The sequence below is a fragment of the Ranitomeya imitator genome, chromosome 1, assembly GCF_032444005.1.
Source record: "Ranitomeya imitator isolate aRanImi1 chromosome 1, aRanImi1.pri, whole genome shotgun sequence".
NCBI classification, from domain to species: domain Eukaryota; kingdom Metazoa; phylum Chordata; class Amphibia; order Anura; family Dendrobatidae; genus Ranitomeya; species Ranitomeya imitator.
Genome location: NC_091282.1, coordinates 670,301,521 through 670,326,343, shown reverse-complemented (window position 1 = coordinate 670,326,343; position 24,823 = coordinate 670,301,521). Strand labels below are relative to the sequence as shown.

The following is a 24,823-nucleotide window of genomic DNA, read 5'->3' as shown; positions in this document are numbered from 1 at the left end:
AATCTAGGACCTAATTTCCAAGAAGGAGCTTTCAGTTTAATATTTTTGGTGAGTAGCCATAATAACTCATTCACCCCCAGGTCTGGACGTGACAATCGTTTCTAATCAACCATCTGTTTGAATTTGTCTCCTATGATCTTTAAATTACCCCTTCCCACACAGATGAAAGCGAAGAAGACAATTGTTCCCCCTCAGGAAACCCCAAAGACTCATCTTTACTGAAGATACAGATGTCACGTGGTTACCGCAAGAGAGAGAAGCCAGAAGACCGCAGCATCTGATTGCTCCTAGTCCTGCACTGAAAAGAAGCACTTCACCTTCTTTTTAAATAGTGTTAATTTCTTTGGGCAGAATAAGGGTTAATCGGCCATGTGGGGAGCTCTGGAAGTCTCAGCTGAGCTCGGTTAGCCACTCCCATCCCTTTACAATCTGGGTCCTGATTGAAACCCACATCAGAGCTTTGCTGCATGGCTGGGAGGCGAGGTGTTTTTATGAGGGGTTTGGAGGAGTTATCTGTGACTGTTGCATGGGTTTGTAAGTGTGACAATTCCTTTCCCTCTTATTTTGTTTTTTTTTCCCTGTCCTCCACTCTCTGGTGCATTCCTGTTATATGTGAGTGAATATTTGTATGCCTGGTATTTTCAGTTACCCTTGTTGGTTGGGTTGGTGTACTGCGGTGCACGATGTTTAAACGCCAACTCAGACAGTGGTAGAAAAGAAGACCAATCCTACTGGTTTTCTGACACAAAACGCGTCGACTGGGTCATGTCGACCATGTAAATTTTTCTTTTGTGTGCACTATATTTTCTTTTGAAAAATAAAAAGAAAAGGAAAATCCAGTCCTGTTGTGCCAGACTTCAATTTTTTCTATTTTCCTTGATGTGAGGCCAGGGCGAGGCCGGTGTCTGAGCCACAGGTGGATGAGCATAGAGCAACTGGGTGAGCTGGAATCAAGTTTCTATACTTGCATTTGTGTACTCTATCCAGATGTGTCTACCTTTTCCTCTTGCTGAATCTGGTTAAAGGGAAACTGTCACAAGATTCACAAAGTTACATATTTATACTGTTGAAAAAATACAAATGTCCATCCAGTTCATCCAAGGGATGTGAAGGCATACAGGGAATATGTACAACCACAATACATGATCCAATTTACCCTAAAACAGCTAATTTTTCCCTCCTGATCCTAAAGGTACCATTACACTAAGCGACGCTGCAGCGATATAGACAACGAGCCGATCGCTGTAGCGTCGCTGTTTAGGTCGCTAGGAGACGTCAAACACGGCAACACCAGAACGATGCAGGAGCGATCCAGTGACGTACTTATCGTTCTCGCCAGTTGTTAGCTCCATGTTAAAACATTGTTGGCATCGTTGCTTTTGCTGTCAAACATGACGAATCACGCCGACCTGACGACCAAATAAAGTTCCGGACTTCTAGCTATGACCAGCGATGTCACAGCGGGATCCTGATCGCTGCTGCGTGTCAAACACAACGAGATCGCTATCCAGGACGCTGCAACGTCACGGATCGTTGTCGTTCTCATTGTAAAGTTGCTCAGTGTGAAGGTACCTTTAGTGTCCATCCTCTGGACTAAACAAACAAAATAACTACACGTTACTAAAATTATGTTCTTTTCTTCAAAAAAGCATCCAAGTCTTCTTTTAAACCATCAAGGTTCAAATGATGGGGAAACATGAATCTGAACCTTGTTGTGTGATTGCAGCTGGTAATTTTTAACTCTGACACACCGTGAAGAAAACAGTTTGAAATACTGTCTGGGGACTAGAGCAAGAGACCTGACTAGTCTGGGTTCTCCCAATCCATGTGTGTAAATAGGGAGAGAAATGACAATCACCTGGAGCGATGTGGGAAGAAACTGTCCGGGAAACACAACAGACTTTCGGGTCTCTTCATTTACTTCCCACCAGACTTTTTTTTCAAGGGCAGTATTCTCTGAAATGCAAAGACGATGATGAATCCGGGTTAACTTTTTTGAAACCAGAAAAAAAATTAAAAAGTGTAAGAATCTTGGAGACTTTGACAAAAGTCAAATTAAGATTGCTAGTTACTGAGTCACAGTAAATCAGCCGGGTGTTCCCACTGTGGACTATTTAGTATGTACCAAAAGTGGCTCAGGGAAGAAAAAACAATGAGCAGGTGACAGGGTCATACAATTAATAGATATTGGAATAATAGGTTCTACAAGTGATGTGTTTAAAAAAATGTTCCGGAGCTGAGAAAATCTTAAATGTGCCTCTGCTATGTTCTGTCTTACTTGCGTTGTCAGACCATGTAGAGCTGCTATAGTTCGTGGTTATCATAGCAGAGCTGCTCCGGTTTCGAGGTGACACATTTACCTGCCTTTGTTATCACAGGTGCTTTTGTTTCTAATGTGTCACTGGCCCTTAGTGTATAACAAATCATGTCCGTGACATAGGACCTCAGTGTTCGCTGGCGCTCTTACATAACTGACTTAAATTATGATGAGCTCAGAGGGCTGGTGAAACAAAGGCTCCTTTGATAAAATAGTCAGGGAAATGTGTTACTTCAGAAACCATCAGATGTGAATCCCTGATCTGTATACTCACTTATTATAAGCTACTTCTGCTCCTTCCCCTGATAAGCAGCTGTAGTATGTGCAGATCACAAACTGGAGCAGCCCTCTACGGTTGGACACAGGAAATAAGATAGGACCATAGCAGGGGCACATGTACAGGATTAACTCAGCACAGGAACATTTTCCTTTTACTCTTCCAAATGTGGAACTCTTGGAAACCAAGAGACAGAAGAGGCTATAAACCCCTTCTATCTAATCCTCAGGGTCCTCTGCTGTCTCTAACCCAGGCTACAATGTGGCCAAATTACAGCCACTAAAAGTAGACAAGATGCTCACAAAGCAAATATTATTGATTTAGTATTTGTATGACTGATTTCCTGATATAAAATCCTAGTATTAGTTAATGCAATCATTCTACTAATAAGCACACTGGATTATTTATTGCAAGTACACTACTTAAAGGTAATATAATAAATAGTCTAAGAAAATAGTGGCTAAGAAAACCAGCACCTTAGCCCCAATGAATCTTTGAACTTTTTAAGCCAGTTTTTTGTCCTGTGGTATTTATTACCGTTTTTTTTGTTCCAAATACTTAAAAATGGAGCATGCGGTTCATGAATAGAAAAACCTAACTTTTTGCGACTGTTAACACACAGAAGTTTTGCAAAATGGTAAAATTGAAAACATAGCAGCAATAGATATAAAATTACTTCAGAGAAGAAGCGACTCATTTACATACAAATTACATTCTCACCCGGGGATGCTTCATAGTGTTTTATTATCCCTTGATACTGTCTATAGGGAGTCACTTAGTCCTGATTAGTGGAAAAATAAATCCTACTCAATTATTACATCAATTGTTACGTATAAGGATCATAGGGATATGCAGGTTTTAGTCCGGAGGATTAAAATTTTCAATGAATGATATAATTACATAAATTAGAATTGGCTCTAGATATGAAAATACCATAATTCCTATGACTATAAAGGGATCTATAAGGCTGGGTTCACATTGCATTGAACCCGTCCGGTAGACGGACTACATTACTCCGCGGCATAACACGGTGTAACGCAGTCCGTTAACGTCGCCATTGAATCCAATGTCGGACGCATCGCTAGCGCATGCCCACAATAGGCATGCGCTAACGATGTGCCGTCATTGAGTGACAGACCCCGAGACGCGGGCTGCAGCGTTTCCAGGTCCGTCACCGCTAGCGCAGATAGAGCTAGCAGATGCTCTATCTGCGCTAGTGCGCTGCCATACCGGCACTTGCGTTAACAGCAGCCCGTTAACATATGTGTTGAACGGGCTGCTGTTAATGCAATGTGAACCCGGCCTTAGGGTATTATCCCATTCTTCACTCGTGTTTAACACCAACTAAACTCCTAGATTTTTATCACTTTTTTAATATCAGACTAAGAGTTTAAAGCTTACCTCTATATCTTGCAACATGTTTTTGTCAAAGCTTATGGAAACTGAAAAACTTGCATAATTGCATTTGCCTTTTTTGGGGTCTAATTTTTGTGTTTTGGGTTGCTTTTTGTGCCCTTCAATTTTTTTCCCCAATTTTTGGCAGAACATAAACTTTTTTCTTTTAAAATGTTGCAAAAGGGTTGCAGACATTTTAAAGATCTTAGCAGTAAAAAAAGGTAATCAAATACTGCAAAACAAAATTCTGAAAGTGAATATGAAAAAACAAAAAACAAAAATGTAAATGATGAATTGAGCCCACAGTTTTCCAACTGGTCAAGAGTATTTTAATCTTCTCAAAAGGGCACATTCTCAAAGGCAAATGTTTTGTCCAGCTACCCTTAAAATATACAGTTAAAGCTTTTCACAAGACAGCCTTTTTAAGAAGATCATCCCTTCTCCAGATAGATTTCCTGCCCATCTCCATTGAGAAGATCAACCCCACCTGGAACATCACTTTTATGCAATTTTGGGGGCTTACCTTAAAGAGGTTTCATTATATGCATCTCAGTAAGAGCATTTTATTATTCACATATGATGTCCTCCATAAATACCAGCATTACCAATAATACGGCCACAGCATGATCATTTCTCATCACTGCAGAGCCGCCCCCTACAGTTAAAGTATGGATAGCTTTTTTTTTTCCTTTTTGGGTAGGGTAAATTAATGTAGAGATTTTATTTTCTGTTAACTTTCATTTAGTTTTTTTCTATGTGAGATTTCTTTGAACTGACATAATTGTTATGGCTGGCAATCAGGCAACACAGCGTGCAGTAATCAGCGCACATACAGAGATCTGGCAATAACCAAAAACAATAGGACGAGCTCTGAGACGTGGAATCTCTGTAGACTGCAGTACCTGATCTATCCTCACACAACTATAAGCAGCAGTGGATTGCGCCTATCAACTACCTATGCAACTCGGCACTGCCTGAGGAGCTGACTAGCCTGAAGATAGAAATACAAGCCTGACTTACCTCAGAGAAACACCCCCAAAGGAACAGGCAGCCCCCCACATATAATGACTGTTAGCAAGATGAAAAGACAAACGTAGGAATGAAATAGATTCAGCAAAGTGAGGCCCGATATTCTAGACAGAGCGAGGATAGCAAAGAGAACTATGCAGTCTACAAAAAACCCTAAAACGAAAACCACGCAAAGGGGCAAAAAGACCCACCGTGCCGAACTAACAGCACGGCGGTGCACCCCTTTGCTTCTCAGAGCTTCCAGCAAAAGTTAATAGCAAGCTGGACAGAAAAAACAGAAAACAAACTAGAAGCACTTATCTAGCAGAGCAGCAGGCCCAAGGAAAGATGCAGTAGCTCAGATCCAACACTGGAACATTGACAAGGAGCAAGGAAGACAGACTCAGGTGGAGCTAAATAGCAAGGCAGCCAACGAGCTCACCAAAACACCTGAGGGAGGAAGCCCAGAGACTGCAATACCACTTGTGACCACAGAAGTGAACTCAGCCACAGAATTCACAACAGTACCCCCCCCTTGAGGAGGGGTCACCGAACCCTCACCAGAACCCCCAGGCCGACCAGGATGAGCCACATGAAAGGCACGAACAAGATCTGGGGCATGGACATCAGAGGCAAAAACCCAGGAATTATCTTCCTGAGCATAACCCTTCCATTTGACCAGATACTGGAGTTTCCGTCTAGAGACACGAGAATCCAAAATCTTCTCCACAATATACTCCAATTCCCCCTCCACCAAAACAGGGGCAGGAGGCTCCACAGATGGAACCATAGGTGCCACGTATCTCCTCAACAACGACCTATGGAATACATTATGTATGGAAAAGGAGTCTGGGAGGGTCAGACGAAAAGACACCGGATTGAGAATCTCAGAAATCCTATACGGACCAATAAAACGAGGTTTAAATTTAGGAGAGGAAACCTTCATAGGAATATGACGAGAAGATAACCAAACCAGATCCCCAACACGAAGTCGGGGTCCCACACGGCGTCTGCGATTAGCGAAAAGCTGAGCCTTCTCCTGGGACAAGGTCAAATTGTCCACTACCTGAGTCCAGATCTGCTGCAACCTGTCCACCACATAATCCACACCAGGACAGTCCGAAGACTCAACCTGTCCTGAAGAGAAACGAGGATGGAACCCAGAATTGCAGAAAAATGGAGAGACCAAGGTAGCCGAGCTGGCCCGATTATTAAGGGCGAACTCAGCCAACGGCAAAAATGACACCCAATCATCCTGGTCAGCGGAAACAAAACATCTCAGATATGTTTCCAAGGTCTGATTGGTTCGTTCGGTCTGGCCATTAGTCTGAGGATGGAAGGCCGAGGAAAAAGATAGGTCAATGCCCATCCTACCACAAAAGGCTCGCCAGAACCTCGAGACAAACTGGGAACCTCTGTCAGAAACAATATTCTCAGGAATGCCATGTAAACGAACCACATGCTGGAAGAACAAAGGCACCAAATCAGAGGAGGAAGGCAATTTAACCAAGGGCACCAGATGGACCATTTTAGAAAAGCGATCACAGACCACCCAAATGACCGACATTTTTTGAGAAACGGGAAGGTCAGAAATGAAATCCATCGAAATATGTGTCCAAGGCCTCTTCGGGACCGGCAAGGGCAAAAGCAACCCACTGGCACGTGAACAGCAGGGCTTAGCCCTAGCACAAATTCCACAGGACTGCACAAAAGCACGCACATCCCGTGACAGAGATGGCCACCAGAAGGATCTAGCAACCAACTCCCTGGTACCAAAGATTCCTGGATGACCGGCCAGCACCGAACAATGAAGTTCAGAGATAACTTTACTAGTCCACCTATCAGGGACGAACAGTTTCTCGGCCGGACAACGATCAGGTTTATTAGCCTGAAATTTCTGCAACACTCTCCGCAAATCAGGGGAGATGGCAGACACAATGACTCCTTCCTTGAGGATACTCGCCGGCTCAGATAACCCCGGAGAGTCGGGCACAAAACTCCTAGACAGAGCATCCGCCTTCACATTTTTAGAGCCCGGAAGGTATGAAATCACAAAATCAAAACGAGCAAAAAATAACGACCAACGGGCCTGTCTAGGATTCAAGCGCTTGGCAGACTCAAGATAAGTAAGGTTCTTATGATCAGTCAAAACCACCACGCGATGCTTAGCACCCTCAAGCCAATGACGCCACTCCTCGAATGCCCACTTCATGGCCAGCAACTCTCGGTTGCCCACATCATAATTACGCTCAGCAGCAGAAAATTTCCTGGAAAAGAAAGCACATGGTTTGAACACTGAGCAACCAGAACCTCTCTGTGACAAAACCGCCCCTGCACCAATCTCAGAAGCATCAACCTCGACCTGGAACGGAAGAGAAACATCAGGTTGACACAACACAGGGGCACAGCAAAAACGACGCTTCAACTCCTGAAAAGCTTCCACGGCAGCAGAAGACCAATTAACCAAATCAGCACCCTTCTTGGTCAAATCGGTCAATGGTCTGGCAATGCTAGAAAAATTACAGATGAAGCGACGATAAAAATTAGCAAAGCCCAGGAATTTCTGCAGACTTTTTAGAGATGTCGGCTGAGTCCAATCCTGGATGGCCTGAACCTTAACCGGATCCATCTCGATAGTAGAAGGGGAAAAGATGAACCCCAAAAATGAAACTTTCTGCACACCGAAGAGACACTTTGATCCCTTCACGAACAAGGAATTAGCACGCAGTACCTGGAAAACCATTCTGACTTGCTTCACATGAGCCTCCCAATCATCTGAGAAGATCAAAATGTCATCCAAGTAAACAATCAAGAATTTATCCAGATACTCACGGAAAATGTCATGCATAAAAGACTGAAAAACAGATGGAGCATTGGCAAGTCCGAACGGCATCACCAGATACTCAAAATGACCCTCGGGCGTATTAAATGCCGTTTTCCATTCATCTCCCTGCCTGATTCTCACCAGATTATACGCACCACGAAGATCAATCTTAGTAAACCAACTAGCCCCCTTAATCCGAGCAAACAAGTCAGAAATCAATGGCAAGGGATACTGAAACTTAACAGTGATCTTATTAAGAAGGCGGTAATCAATACACGGTCTTAGCGAACCATCCTTCTTGGCTACAAAAAAGAACCCTGCTCCCAATGGTGACGACGATGGGCGAATATGTCCCTTCTCCAGGGACTCCTTCACATAACTGCGCATAGCGGTGTGTTCAGGTACGGACAAATTAAATAAACGACCCTTAGGGAATTTACTACCAGGAATCAAATCGATAGCACAATCACAATTCCTATGCGGAGGTAGGGCATCAGACTTGGACTCTTCAAATACATCCTGAAAGTCCGACAAGAACTCTGGGATGTCAGAAGGAATGGATGACGAAATAGACAAAAATGGAACATCACCATGTACTCCCTGACAACCCCAGCTGGTTACCGACATAGAGTTCCAATCCAATACTGGATTATGGGTTTGTAGCCATGCCAACCCCAACACGACCACATCATGCAAATTATGCAGTACCAAAAAGCGAATAACTTCCTGATGTGCAGGAGCCATGCACATGGTCAGCTGGGCCCAGTACTGAGGTTTATTCTTGGCCAAAGGTGTAGCATCAATTCCTCTCAACGGAATAGGACACCGCAAAGGCTCCAAGAAAAATCCACAACGTTTAGCATAATCCAAATCCATCAGATTCAGGGCAGCGCCTGAATCCACAAACGCCATGACAGAATATGATGACAAAGAGCACATTAAGGTAATGGACAAAAGGAATTTGGACTGTACAGTACCAATAACGGCAGAGCTATCGAACCGCCTAGTGCGTTTAGGACAATTAGAAATAGCATGAGTAGAATCACCACAATAGAAACACAGTCTGTTCAGACGTCTGTGTTCGTGCCGTTCTACTTTAGTCATAGTCCTGTCGCACTGCATAGGCTCAGGCTTACTCTCAGACAATACCGCCAGATGGTGCACAGATTTACGCTCGCGCAAGCGACGACCGATCTGAATGGCCAAGGACATAGACTCATTCAAACCAGCAGGCATAGGAAATCCCACCATTACATCCTTAAGAGCTTCAGAGAGACCCTTTCTGAACAAAGCCGCTAGTGCAGATTCATTCCACAGAGTGAGTACTGACCATTTCCTAAATTTCTGACAATATACTTCTACATCATCCTGACCCTGGCATAAAGCCAGCAGATTTTTCTCAGCTTGATCCACTGAATTAGGCTCATCGTAAAGCAATCCCAGCGCCTGGAAAAATGCATCAACATTACTCAATGCAGAATCTCCTGGTGCAAGAGAAAACGCCCAGTCCTGTGGGTCGCCGCGCAAAAAAGAAATAATAATCAAAACCTGTTGAATAGGATTACCAGAAGAATGAGGTTTCAAGGCCAAAAATAGCTTACAATTATTTCTGAAGCTCAGGAACTTAGTTCTGTCACCAAAAAACAAATCAGGAATCGGAATTCTTGGTTCTAGCATCGATTTCTGATCAATAGTATCTTGAATCTTTTGTACATTTACAACGAGATTATCCATTGAGGAGCACAGAGCCTGAATATCCATGTCCACAGCTGTGTCCTGAAGCACTCTAATGTCTAGGGGAAAAAAAAGACTGAAGACAGAGCTAAGAAAAAAAAATGATGTCAGGATTTCTTTTTTCCCTCTATTGGAAATCATTGGAGGGCTCCTTGTACAGTTATGGCTGGCAATCAGGCAACACAGCGTGCAGTAATCAGCGCACATACAGAGATCTGGCAATAACCAAAAACAATAGGACGAGCTCTGAGACGTGGAATCTCTGTAGACTGCAGTACCTGATCTATCCTCACACAACTATAAGCAGCAGTGGATTGCGCCTATCAACTACCTATGCAACTCGGCACTGCCTGAGGAGCTGACTAGCCTGAAGATAGAAATACAAGCCTGACTTACCTCAGAGAAACACCCCCAAAGGAACAGGCAGCCCCCCACATATAATGACTGTTAGCAAGATGAAAAGACAAACGTAGGAATGAAATAGATTCAGCAAAGTGAGGCCCGATATTCTAGACAGAGCGAGGATAGCAAAGAGAACTATGCAGTCTACAAAAAACCCTAAAACGAAAACCACGCAAAGGGGCAAAAAGACCCACCGTGCCGAACTAACAGCACGGCGGTGCACCCCTTTGCTTCTCAGAGCTTCCAGCAAAAGTTAATAGCAAGCTGGACAGAAAAAACAGAAAACAAACTAGAAGCACTTATCTAGCAGAGCAGCAGGCCCAAGGAAAGATGCAGTAGCTCAGATCCAACACTGGAACATTGACAAGGAGCAAGGAAGACAGACTCAGGTGGAGCTAAATAGCAAGGCAGCCAACGAGCTCACCAAAACACCTGAGGGAGGAAGCCCAGAGACTGCAATACCACTTGTGACCACAGAAGTGAACTCAGCCACAGAATTCACAACACATAATACTGTGAGATAACATATTAAGCAAAATAAATAACTAATATTACTATACTGCTACTGAACAAAGCCACTTAACAAATACTAATATCAGCGAATAAAGGCCAATAAGGTACCATAATGAGGCCATGTAGTTCTACAGAGGAACTCTTGAATTACTTTCCTAAAGTTAAAGCCAGTGACTTACTGGTCATGCCTTCTCTGGTCCCACTTCCTCTCTGTGTTGCCTGTATACACAGTAGAGCAAAGAGTAAGTGCTTTGTGTATCAATAATTTCAAGACCAGGTACATTAGAGATATTTACAGACTCCAAGAATAGGTGGAGTTAAACCCTCTCCTTTTAAAGATGACCTGTCACTTGCATAAAAGAAATGAGTTATACAGGTGCTTCTCACAAAATTAGAATATCATCAAAAAGTTAATTTATTTCAGTTCTTCAATACAAAAAGTGAAACTCATATACTATATACAGTTATTACAAACAGAGTGATCTACTTCAAGTGTTTATTTCTGTTAATGTTGATGATTATGGCTTACAGCCAATGAAAACATTATAATTATCTCAGTAAATTAGAATAATTAACAAAAACACCAGCAAAGGCTTCCTAAGCATTCTTTCAGTAGGCTCCACAATCATGGGGAAGACTGCTGACTTGACAGATGTACAGAAGGCAGTCATCTGGTATCGCTGTAATCATACCGATCCGAAGAATAAAGTTGCATAATCACTTACACCGCATGAGGAACGGCGTAAAAAATAAATAAAACCAATTCTTCAAATGCTGTTTATTTTTTCATTCTACCTTCCAAAGATCGCAGTAAGGCTCGGCGCGCAATTATCCTTTGCTGGAGCGTTGAGCTCTTACACCAGAGTTGCCATGTAAATCTATGAAATACGTGATTCAGATGGAACATCTGGCTGAAGATTCCCTTGAAAGAGGCAAATGGAGGCACTGTGGATGTTGTCTGACCTGTGATCCGGCGGTGTCTGTCTTTTTAGGATTGCATAAAAGTGCCGTCAGCCACAGTTTTGTGCACTTCTGAAAAGAAGGACACTGCTGAACAAAGGCCAGATGGATTCCAGAATAACTCAGCTGCCTCATTATAATGAATGGAACCCTCAGGGGTTTCATCTGAATTACATCACTCGGAGATTTAGATGGAAACCCCAAAGTATGTGGTCAGCGTAGAGCGCCGGATAAAAGTGATCCCAAACATTATGTAAAATGCTCCCAATAAAAGCTTCAACTCAATCCACAATAAAAGCAAGCCCTGACTTAGGTTCGTCATTTGTTAATGGAAATATAGGGGCTTCCACGTTACTGGTAGCACAAAGGCTCTGGAAAAGTGAAATGGCTCCTCACCCACCAAAAGAAATTCAGCAAATTCTCCGCTCCCAAATCCACAGTGTAACAAAACCACATATATTTGTCCACGTTTGGCATTTCTGAAGCGATGAGAGTCTGCCTAACTTATGGGTGCATGCCTCCAGAAGCACGGGCTGGGCATAACGTACTGGTAACTGCAACAAACTGGTCACTACAGTGTACTGGTCAGTACAGCAGCAGTTTTCAATTTTCAGCAACATTCTTTGCTGCTTGTTTCTGGAAAATACTGGGGTCACTGGGGGGGGGGGGATTCTGCTCTTCCTGCAATTAGGGGCTCTGTATATGGAGTCTGCAAACTTTTCTAGGAAAATCTGAGCTCCAGGAGGCAAAAAACACTCTGTTCTTCCCGAGTCTCTCCATATGGCTAAGTAGTACAGTACAGCCACATATAGGGTATTGCCACGTTCAGTAGAAATTGTGGGACAAATTTTGGTGGCATTTTTATCCACTTGTGTGAAAATATAAGATCTGGGGCTAAAACAAAATTGTGGTGGTAAAAATGTAGTTATTTTGTCTTCACTGCCCAATAGTATACAATTCTGTGACACACCTGTGGTGTCGATATAATCACTGCACCCCTAGATGAATTCATTGAGAGGTGTAGTTTGTAAAATGGGGTCACTTATGGGGGATTCTGCTGTTCTGGCATCTCATGGGCTCTCCCAGTGGGTCATGGCACCTGCAAAACATAACAGTAAAATCTGGCACTCCTTGTCTTCTGAACTTTGCACGGTGCCTGAAAAATATTTTCTGATTACATGTAGGGTATTGGCGCCCTCAGGAAAAAATAGACCTTAGTTTGTTGCAAAAAAAAAATGTCCTATTAGCCCTTAGAAAAATTAAAAACTTGGGGCTAAAACAACATTTTAGTGGTAAAAATGTAATTTATTCTTTCTTCACCCTTCAGTGGTATAAAACTCTGTGAGGCACATGTGGTGTCAATATGATCACTGCACCCCTAGATGAATTAATTGGGGAGTGTAGTTTATAAAATGAGTTTAAATATAGGAGGTTTCTATTGTTCTGGCACCTCAGAGGCTCTGCCAATGTGACATGGCACCCTCAAACCATTCCAGCAAAATCTGAACTCCAATATGGCGCGTCTTCTCTTCTGAGCTTTGCACTGTGCCTCAAAAGTAGTATTCCCCCACATATGGGGTTTTGGCGTACTCAAGAGAAATTGCACAACAAATTGTATGGTGACATGGCGTACGTGACATGGCTTCCGACAATTGTCGCAGCGAATTTTGCATTCAGAAAGTCAAATGGCGCTCCTTCCCTTCCGAGCGGCTACTCTATTTGTTCATGCACTTTACATTAACAGCAGCTTTATACAAATATGTTTTTTTTTTTTTTTACTTTGTGGCCGCTCCCTTGACAGTGCAACCTTCTCCAGCCATTTTTTCCTGACAGGTTTTAATGAAAGCTAAGCCCGATCCTATATACTCACATACATTAATGTCACCAAGTGGATGGCTTATACACTTTTTGATTAAAAAAAAAATAATTTGGTGCCTCACAATTTTTATATATGAAGCAATAGTGGAATTCATATATTGATGAAATCGCAGTGTCCCGACACATAGTGAATGTAATGTATATAAGCAAATAGCTTATTAAGACTAGGCAATCATTTCAGTGATGCAGAGGTTAGCTTGGACCCTCCCCCCCAAAAAAATAGAGAGATTATATTTAATGGAAAAATGTGCCATTGTGAAATAAAATTCCTTAGTTGCTAAACCTCTTATCTTCATCATTTCAGAAATGCATCAAGAACCCACAAAAGCTTGAAAATTATGTCCGTACAGCTATCCAATGAATCTGTAAAGAATGCATCGCAGTCGTTCTCAGGTCTGGATCTCCTCTTTGACATGAAGCCTCTGTTTATTCCTCTGTATTCCTTGTTGGTGACTGTGGCCTGCTTAGGAAACAGTGTTCTAATCCTTCTCATCGCCCTTACCAAGAAACTTCACAACACCACCAATTTTCTCATCGGGAACCTGGCAGCAGCAGATCTGGTCATGTGCATTTTCTGCGTGCCATTGACAGCCTCTTATGCTTTTGAGGTCCGGGGATGGCTGTTTGGGGAATTTATGTGCCACTTCGTCACTTTAATGCAAGCTGCAACTGTCTTTGTGTCCGTGTTATCACTGACGGCTATTGCAGTAGACCGGTACGTGGTGGTGGTCTATCCTATCCGAAGAAGAATTGGCTGTAAATCATGTATTTATATTGTAACAGTCATCTGGATAGTTTCCATTGGGGTTTCCCTGCCAACATCCATGCATACTCATTACCTGGATCTCAAAAATGTTGGTCATAACATGATCATTTGTGAAGAGTTTTGGAAGCACCAAGAAAAACAAAGACTTCTATACTCATGCACTATGTTGCTGCTGTCTTACATGCTTCCACTTTCTGCCGTCACCATTTCTTATTGTGCCATTGCTTATCACCTTAAGAAGAGAAACGTCCCAGGGGCAGACACCCATAATCAAGACAAATGGTCTAAAAAGAAGCAGAAAACGTTCCGGATGCTAATCATATCAGTTATGGCCTTTGCCATATGTTGGCTGCCTCTTCAGGTGGTCAACCTCATCCGGGATATGGATGAAGAGTTTACTATTTTAGATAAGAATTATATTAATGTAATTCAGGTCACATGCCATCTTATTGCAATGAGCTCCGCATGCTACAACCCTTTCATTTACGCTTCTTTGCATGACAAATTCCGTTTTCATCTTCTAAATTACTTCTACCACCATAAGAAGAGAGCCAGCATGATGTCCAGCAAGAACTCCAGACTCAACACTTGCTCTACGCTAGCCGATGTTCCCATGGTCCTGTCTGACAAGATAACCTTTCAAGGAAGATTCTCCTTCAACTAGAAGTCTAGTTTTGTCTTTATCAGTCATCTGTACATTAGTGTAAAATGTTTTTTATCGCGTGTCATTTCCTTTGTATGTACAGACTGAACGGTTTCCATCCATTTTGCGAAGTTATTGAGTTATATTCTCAAAATTTGGATTATTCAATAAAAATCGGCAATTTTTTTTTTTTAACCAATGGATTTTTCTCAGGGACATACAATATAATAATATGAAATTCCATAGACTATCAATTATTTTGTGAATGTATAGTAAATTTAATATTTTGTGGGTCAACACTATGTTCTCTTAAATTAGTAATATTATTTAAATTTTTTTGCATACTTGTGTAGTTCTTTAGGCGTCTGTATATTGTTTTGCTCGTACAATCCTAATATGAATAAGTATACAGTTATATGAAAAAGTTTGGGCACCCCTATTAATCTTAAGCTTAATGTTTTATAAAAATTGTTTTTTTGCAACAGCTATTTCAGTTTCATATATCTAATAACTGTTGGACACAGTAATGTTTCTGCCTTGAAATGAGGTTTATTGTACTAACGGAAAATGTGCAATCTGCATTCAAACAAAATTTGACAGGTGCATAAGTATGGGCACCCTTATCATTTTCTTGTTTTAAATACTCCTACCTACTTTTTACTGACTTACTAAAGCACTTTTTTTGGTTTTCTAACCTCAATGAGCTTTGAACTTCATAGCCAGGTGTATGCAATCATGAGAAAAGCTACTTAAAGTGGCCACTTGCAAGTTGTTCTCCTGTTTGAATCTACTCTGAAGAGTGGCATCATGGGCTCCTCAAAACAACTGTCTAATGATCTGAAAACAAAGATTATTCAACATAGTTGTTCAGGGGAAGGATACAAGAAGCTGTCTCAGAGATTTAACCTGTCAATTTCCACTGTGAGGAACATAGTAAGGAAATGGAAGAACACAGGTACAGTTCTTGTTAAGGCCAGAAGTGGCAGGCCAAGAAAAACATCAGAAAGACAGAGAAGAAGGATGGTGAGATCAGTCAAGGACAATCCTCAGACCACCTCTAGAGAGCTGCAGCATCAACTTGCTGCAGATGGTGTCACTGTGCATCGGTCAACTATACAATGCACTTTGCACAAGGAGAAGCTGTATGGGAGAGTGATGTGAAAGAAGCCATTTCTGCAAGCACACCACAAACAGAATCGGCTGAGGTATGCAAAAGTACATTTGGAGAAGCCAATTTCTTTTTGGAAGAAGGTCCTGTGGACTGATGAAACCAAGATTGAGTTGTTTGGTCATACAAAAAGGCGTTATGCATGGCGGCCAAAAAACACAGCATTCCAGGAAAAACACTTGCTACCCACAGTAAAATTTGGTGGAGGTTCCATCATGCTTTGGGGCTGTGTGGCCAATGCCGGCACCGGGAATCTTGTTAAAGTTGAGGGACGCATGGATTCCTCTCAGTATCAGCAGATTCTTGACAATAATGTTCATGAATCAGTGACAAAGTTGAAGTTACGCAGGGGATGGATCTTTCAGCAAGACAATGATCCAAAACACCGCTCCAAATCTACTCAGGCATTCATGCAGAGGAACAATTACACTGTTCTGGAATGTCCATCCCAGCCCCCAGACCTGAATATCATTGAACATGTGTGGGATCATTTGAAGAGGGCTGTCCATGCTCGGCGACCATCAAACTTAACAACTGGAATTTGAATGCAGATTGCACATTTTCTATTAGTACAATAAACATCATATCAAGGCAGAAACATTACTGGATCAAACAGTTATTAGATATATGAAACTGAAATAGCTGTTGCAAAAAAACAATTTTTATAAAACATTAAGCTTAAGATTAATAGGTGTGGCCAAACTTTTTTATATAACTGTAGATCTTTACAAAAATTGAGATTATTGTTGTTTATGTTTCTAGAAAGTAGTTTTGTTCTGTTTTGCATATACAAAATACACTTATATAAAACCTTAAAAGCTCTGTCGTATTGCTTTTCTTTATGTATTTCTTTATTTCACTTTTTTTTTTTTATCAAGATGTATCCACAAAGTAGCCACAAACTTGTACCCTCTTTCCCTATCATCATAGGTATAGCGAACACCATCTTTCTGTGCAGTTTTAAAATGGTTCAATAGAATTCCATTGCTTTCATTTTGCAAAAAAAACCTGGTGCTGTCAATCAGCATTTTTTTTTCTTTAGATGTAGAATTTTTTTGTTATTTTTACATTAAAAGAAGAATTGTATCAAAGGACACAGAGCCAAATTGTAGTAGAACTTATTAAAACGTCTTTTAATGTACAATTATGATTGGAAATATACAGTAAGAATGTTTTAAATAGCAAATATCAGTTAAAATAAAATATTAGACTATATTTATTTCTTTTTAGAGCATCATTGATTCCATGGTACGGTTCATAAGGAGGGGTCACATACGAAATACAAATAGAAATTACTATGAACAAACTAATAATTTGGACACTGCCCTTGCAGCCTTACATTCTGCAAGATCAAAACTAAACCCCTTTAATTAAATCTGACGTACATACTGTATCTTTCAAGAGCACAGGTCACTTTGGACTCCGTGATGTGTACGTCATGCTGATCGCATGGTACAACGTGAGTGTCAATGTTGACAGCTGCCCTTAATGACTTTGTCAAAGGGAGCGTCATCCTTAAGTCAGTCCACCTCACATTTGAAGTCAGTTTGAGGGGTCAATATGACAGAAAATACCCCAAAGTGACACTATTGTAAAAACTGCACGCCTCGAGGTGCTCAAAGCCTCATTCAAGAAGTTTATTAACCTTTCAGGTGCTTCACGAGAACTAAAGCAATATGGAAGGAAAAAAAATCAACATTTTACTTTTTTCACAAAAAATTTACTTTGGAACCAAACTTTTTCATTTTCACAAAGGTATCAGGAAAAAATGGACCTCAATATTTGTTGTACAATTTCTCCTGATTACGCCGATGCCCTGTATGTGAGGGAAAGCCACTGTTTGGGCTCATGGCAGGGCTCAAAGGGAAGGAGTACCGTTTGACTTTTTGAATTCAAACTTGGCTGGAATCATGGGCGGGCGCCATGTAGCGTTTGGAGACCCCTGATATATCTACTTAGTGAAAACCCCCCAATTCTATCCCTAACACAGCACTACCCCTGACCCTAATCCCAACCCTAACCTTAGCCACAACTCTAACCCTATCCCCAACACCACCCTAACCCCAACTCCATCACAACTGTATCCAAAACACAACTGCATGCCCAACACAACCGTATCCCCAACACAACCGTATCCCCAACACAACCCTAACCCCAACACAAACCTAACCCCTAACCCCAATACCATAACCATAACTCCAACACCACAGCTGTTACGTCAACCGTAACCCCAACACAACCCTAAGCCCAAACTTAGCCCCAAACCCTAACTGTAGGCCCCACCATAGCCCAATCTCTAACTCTAGTCCCAAGCCTAACCCCAGCTGTAACCCCAACCCTAACCCTATCCCCATCCCAAACCCTAACCCTAATAAAAAAACAAAACATTTTTTTATTTTATTAGTGTTATCTAACTAAGGAGGTGATAAAGGCAACGTGATTGTTAGGTGTTGAGTTCCCACCGCTGCACAGGGGGAATCTCAAACCACCTCTGCTGCGGTCTCCTATTCTTCTCCAGCCGCAGTGGAGTCTGCTCCACAGAGACGTCGGTCCCAGTGTCTGGCTCAGGCAGATACTCTGCGCTTTTCTTCTGCTACTCTTCCAGGCTCAGCTCTTGTAGCCAGTACAGATCAGCGGCGAGCAGACGCCTCTGGGACTAAGTCCTGCTTTTCCCCTTCTGAGCATGCCCAAAGGAAGACTTCTCATTGGAGGTCGGGGGTCACACGCTAAGGTCCTGTAGCAACTCCCATTGGTCCTCTAGGAAGGTCCTTGTCAGCTGCTGCTATAAAATGTTTGCATGGCCGCATGGCCATACGCTAGTATCAGCTTATGTTATGAGCTTTGCTATTTGGTGGTCATGTCTGTTTGTGGTCAGGTTTGGCTGAAATAAGCCCCTAGAATACTGGTACCTCCGGTGAGGAGTTTTGTGTGTTTGAATTCAGAGCAGGCGTATAGCCACTAGAATTCCGGCTCCACCGGAGAGGAGTTGTTTGTGTGTTAAGCTGACTGCATGACCACTAATTGCTTTCTGCTCTGTTAGGTAGCTGTGATCCTCTGTGAGGTTAACAGGGCACAGTGTTTTCCTATCTAGGTGACTCTGTGAAGAGTGTGTAACAGAGTTCGCTTATACCACCATATTGATAGCAGCAGGTTCCTCTTCTGCACGGTGGACCCCAGGCTGTGAACACACCTTTAATAATGTCATGCCCTCAGCCGCAGGTCCGGTCTCCGCTGCGCAGGGAGACCGGTGCCTATTACACAGCTTTACTCACCCTGTCCGTGGCTCCAGACGTTCAGCGACTCGTTTCTCTGCTAAGAACCTGCGTCCTCTTGGCAGGTCTCCTGTGAATGCTCTTAGGAACCGCGCCCCGCTTCCTGCACATATTTAAAACAGGAGGGCACCTGTTCGCTATTAGGGCTGTCTGTGTCATGATGCTCTGTGCATAAAAAGCACCCTCCCCTTAAGGGAGGTGCCTGGGCAACGTGTTCATTCTCTGGATAGTTGCCCCAGCTTCAGGCCACACTCTGCTGTGCTCGGAACCTTAATTATACCTCTATTTTCACAGAGTCCTCTTCTGGCGATTCCCATCCTGGACTCCTCTGGACTCTCTGGTTCCCACTCCAAGTTGTCTTGCCTCTCCTCACGGAACCCTCCTGACCCAGCTATCGGTGGGATCAACCTTTCTGGACTTCATGGAGCTTCTGGGATTCTTTCCACCAGCATGCCCAAGGATTCTACTATGTTGCTAGTTTGTCAGTACGGGTCGTCCTCTGGTCCTGGTTTCGTGGCATTCAGGCCATCTGGTGTTGTGACGGGGGAATCCCTGTATAGGGGTACACCTAGCCCGGTGCTCCACTACGTGGTACATTGTTGTGATCCAGAGGTTCTTTCCCTCTGACACCGTTTTCCTTTTTGTTGTTACCTTGTTAATAAATATCTTTTGGTTTATGAGATCCACTCTCCTGTCTTTTGAGTATCGGGTATACAGCCGCCACTGCACCATCAGTGGTCTAGTGAGTCCACTATACCTTGTCCCACCCTGTGGGCATTACAAATAACATATATATTTATTTGGTGTGTTCCGCCAGCCCTAACATAATACTAGCACCAGGGTCTGGCTAGCAATGACGGACAAACAGCAATCCTTGCTTTACATCGAGCAGCTGGAGGGTAGGTTGGCGGCTCTCGAGCGCACAACCTCAGCTATGGATGTTACTACAGTAGCTGTTCAGGCTAATAGCGTGGCTGCAGCAACTTTATCCACTGCCTCTCCTGCTCCGACCCTATCTTAGCTCCCGCTGCCAGAAAAATTTTCTGGTGATAGCAAATCTTGTAGTGGTTTCGTGAGCTAGTGCTCTATACATCTCGAGCTTCTGGCCACATGTTTTCCCACAGAGCGGGCAAAGGTGGGATTCATTTTGTCTCTCCTGTCGGACAGGGCGTTGGAGTGGGCTACGCCGCTGTGGGAACGTGGCGATCATGTGTTGCAGAGTGCTCCGCTGTTCCTGAGCACTCTGAAACAGGTCTTTTTAGGACCTCAAGTCACCCATGATACGGCACTCCAACTGTTGGAATTGACTCAGGGCTCGTCCTTGGTCAGTCATTTTGCCGTCCACTTCCGCACCTTAGCATCTGAGCTGGAGTGGTTGGATAAAGCCCTCATACCTATATTTTGGAGGGGGCTCGCTGACCATGTGAAGGATGCTTTGGCCACTAGAGAGATTCCCGCCACACTGGAGGAGCTAATAGCTGTGTCCACTCATATTGACCTCCGTTTTAACGAGCGGAGGTTAGAGCGAGCCCAGTGTAGGCAGAAGTCTTGGCTGGCTCCCACCTTTGCCAAACCTTTGGAATCTCCGGTCCAGGCCCCTGAGTCACATGAGGACATGGAAGTGTCACAAGCGGGATCTAAGTCCCAGACCGCTCGTGCACTCAAGGTCTGTCCTGTTTACCAGCAGTCAGGACATCTTGCCACCAGATGTTCCCAGCGGTCAGGGAGACGTCAGTGTCTAGTTGTAGTAGGTGGAGGTACACTAGACACGGCGACGTTTGCCTCCAAATTGTCCTTTAAGGGGACAATTACAATAGGCTCATCCACTCATTCGATTAAGCTCTGCATGGTTTCTGGATCGGAGGGCAATTTTAAGTCTTCTGCCTTCGCCCAACGTCACGCAATACCCTTGGTGATGCTTGCTCAACCAGTAACCGTACGAGTGGTGAGTGGGTCGACACTACCCTCACAGATAACACACCAAACCATCCCTTTTACTTTGTCTATGTCGCCATGTCATCAGGAGATTATATCTCTGCTCGTCATTCCTGAGGGAATTGATGAGGTCCTGTTAGGGATACCTAATCCTCATATTGAGTGGTCCACAGGCAGAATTTTGGGATGGGGTGAATCTTGTGGGGGTAAATGTCAGAGGGAATATGTTCAGGTTGCTACTACTGAGGTACCCGTGGATCTATCCTTTCTCCCCAAGCAATATTGGCCCTATGCGGTCATGTTCTCAAAAAGGGCGGCGGAGACCCTTCCGCCTCACTGCCCTTATGACTGTCCTATTGACCTCTTGCCTGGTGCTGAACCTCCCTGGGGTCGAGTCTATCCGTTATCTCTTCCGGAGACGGAGGCAATGTCACAGTACATTCAGGAAAATCTTGCAAGAGGATTCAATAGGAAGTCAGTGTCACCTGCAGGGGTTGGGTTCTTCTTTGTGCAGAAGAAGAATGGGGAACTACGTCCATACATAGACTACAGGGGTCTGAACGCCTTCACCGTTAAGAACAATTATCCCCTGCCCCTGATATCTGGGCTCTTTGATAGGCTTCAGGGAACAAGGGTATTTACTAAACTAGATCTGCGGGGTGCTTACAACCTGATTTGCATCTGCGAGGGGGACGAATGGAAGACGGCTTTTAACACCAGGGATGGGCACTATGAATACCTGGTGATGCCCTTTGGGCTCTGTAATGCCCCAGCCATTTTCTTAGACTTTGTAAACGACATCTTCTGGGATATGCTAGCCACCTTGGTCATAGTCTATCTGGATGATATTCTCATCTGCTCTCCAGATATTGACTCCCATCGAAGAGATGTTTGCAGAGTCTTAGACCTCTTGCGGGTAAATTCCCTCAATGCCAAGTCGGAGAAATGTGTGTTTGAGCAGGAGTCCTTACCTTTCCTGGGCTATATCATCTCTGCCCAGGGATTGGCTATGGATCCTGCTAAACTACAGGCTGTGATGGACTGGCAAGAACCTCATTCTCTTAAAGAGGTGCAGCGCTTTATGGGGTTCATTAACTATTATCGCCAGTTCATTCCTCATTTCTCAACTTTGGTAGCGCCCTTGGTAGCCCTCACCAAGAAGGGAGCAAATCCCAAATTGTGGTCTGAAGAGGTCTCCAAGGCCTTCATTTCTATTAAGTCCCATTTTGCTAGTGCTCCCATCCTACATAGCCCTGATGTAGATAAACCGTTTATAATGCCTCATCCGTTGGTGCTGGAGCAGTCCTCTTTCAAAAGGATGCTCAAGGTCGGAAGCATCCTTGCTTCTTCTTTTCCAAGACCTTCACACCAGCAGAGAGGAATTATTCCATCGGGGACAGGGAGTTGCTAGCAATAAAGTTGGCTTTCCCTGAGTGGAGACATCTTTTGGAGGGTGCTCGCTTTCCCTTCCAAGTATTCACAGACCAACAAAATTTGGTCTACTTACAGACATCCCAGCGGTTAAATTCTCGCCAGGCCAGATGGTCCCTGTTCTTCTCACGGTTCCATTTCACCCTCCATTTTCTCTTCGGGGAGAAGAACATACGTGCCGATGCTCTCTCTCGCTCCGTTGTATCATCTGAGGAGGAGGAAGAGGAGCCTCGGCTTATTGCCCCTTCTGAGAGCCTGAGAACTGTGGCTCCAGTTTCACTAGAGTGTGCCTCCAGGCAAGACTTTTGTACCATCAAATTTGCATATGGAGGTTCTCTCTTGGGCTCACTCGTCCAGGGTGGGTGGACATTTTGGGACCAAAAGACATCTGAGCTGCTGGCGAGGACATATTGGTGGCTGCATATGGTGTTGTGAATTCTGTGGCCAAGTTCCCTCCTGTGGTCGAGAGTGGTACTTCGGCTGGTTCTGTCTATGAGCTTCCTTTGGTGGATGAGAGTGGTACTGCGGCTTCTGAGTTTCCTTCCTCAGGTGATGAGGTTAAGTCGTTAGGTGCTGCTCTATTTAACTCCACCTGGTGCTTTGATCCTGGCCTCCAGTCAATGTTCTAGTATTGGTCTTGCTTCCTCCTGGATCGTTCCTGTGGCCTGTCTATCCTGCATAAGCTAAGTTTTGCTTGTGTTATTTTTGTTTGCTATTTTTTCTGTCCAGCTTGCTATATTGGTTTTTCTTGCTTGCTGGAAGCTCTGAGACGCAGAGGGAGCACCTCCGTACCGTTAGTCGGTGCGGAGGGTCTTTTTGCCCCTCTGCGTGGTTGTTTGTAGGTTTTTGTGTTGACCGCAAAGCTATCTTTCCTATCCTCGGTCTATTCAGTAAGTCGGGCCTCACTTTGCTAAATCTATTTCATCTCTGTGTTTGTATTTTCATCTTACTCACAGTCATTATATGTGGGGGGCTGCCTTTTCCTTTGGGGAATTTCTCTGAGGCAAGGTAGGCTTATTTTTCTATCTTCAGGGCTAGTTAGTTTCTCAGGCTGTGCCGAGTTGCATAGGGAGCGTTAGGCGCAATCCACGGCTACTTCTAGTGTGGTGTGTTAGGATTAGGGATTGCGGTCAGCAGAGTTCCCACGTCTCAGAGCTCGTCCTTTGTTTTTGGTAATTGTCAGGTCACTTTGTGTGCTCTGAACTTCAATGTCCATTGTGGTTCTCAATTACCTGTTCATAACAGTACTGGAGGCCCAAAGTACTAATGCTTCTCAATAGAGGGAAAAGAGAAGTTCTGAGACCATTTTTTTTTCTTTGCACTGTGTTCTGTCTTTCTTTTCCCCTTTACATCAGGGTGGTTCAGAACACAGGTGTGGACATGGACATTCAAGGTCTGTTCTCTTTAATGGATAATCTCGCTATAAATGTACAGAATATTCAAGATTTAGTGGTTCAGAATCCTATGTTAGAACCTAAAATTCCTATTCCTGAGTTATTTTCTGGAGATAGAGCTAAGTTTTTGAATTTTAAAAATAATTGTAAACTATTTCTGGCTTTGAAACCCCGTTCCTCTGGTGACCCAGTTCAACAAGTTAAGATCATTATTTCTTTATTACGTGGCGACCCTCAAGACTGGGCATTTTCCCTTGCGCCAGGAGATCCTGCATTATGTAATATTGATGCGTTTTTTCTGGCGCTCGGATTGCTGTACGACGAACCAAATTCAGTGGATCAGGCAGAGAAAAATTTGCTGGCTCTGTGTCAGGGTCAGGATGAGATAGAGATTTATTGTCAGAAGTTTAGAAAGTGGTCCGTGCTCACTCAATGGAATGAATGTGCGCTGGCAGCTATTTTCAGAAAGGGTCTCTCTGAAGCCCTTAAGGATGTCATGGTGGGATTTCCTATGCCTGCTGGTCTGAATGAGTCTATGTCTTTGGCCATTCAGATCGGTCGACGCTTGCGCGAGCGTAAATCTGTGCACCATTTGGCGGTATTATCTGAGCATGAACCTGAGCCTATGCAGTGCGATAGGACTTTGACCAGAGCGGAAAGGCAAGAACACAGACGTCAGAATAGGCTGTGTTTCTACTGTGGTGATTCCACTCATGCTATCTCCGATTGTCCTAAGCGCACTAAGCGGTTCGCTAGGTCTGCCACCATTGGTACGGTACAGTCGAAATTTCTTTTGTCCGTTACTTTGATCTGCTCTTTGTCTTCCTATTCTGTCATGGCATTTGTGGATTCAGGCGCTGCCCTGAATTTGATGGACTTGGAGTTTGCTAGGCGCTGTGGATTTGT

General features: G+C 43.6%; 1 protein-coding gene across 1 annotated transcript in view; it reads left to right on the top strand.

Annotated features, from left to right (window-relative positions):
* LOC138658030 (prolactin-releasing peptide receptor-like) overlaps positions 1-16,699 on the top strand; it is a 30,106-nt gene extending 13,407 nt beyond the window's left edge. The window contains exon 2 of the mRNA XM_069745612.1: positions 13,613-16,699. Within this exon, the coding sequence (XP_069601713.1) occupies positions 13,647-14,738 (1,092 nt within the window). The 5' untranslated portion in view covers positions 13,613-13,646 and the 3' untranslated portion in view covers positions 14,739-16,699. The remainder of the gene's footprint in view (positions 1-13,612) is intronic.
* The last annotated feature ends 8,124 nt before the right edge of the window (positions 16,700-24,823 follow it).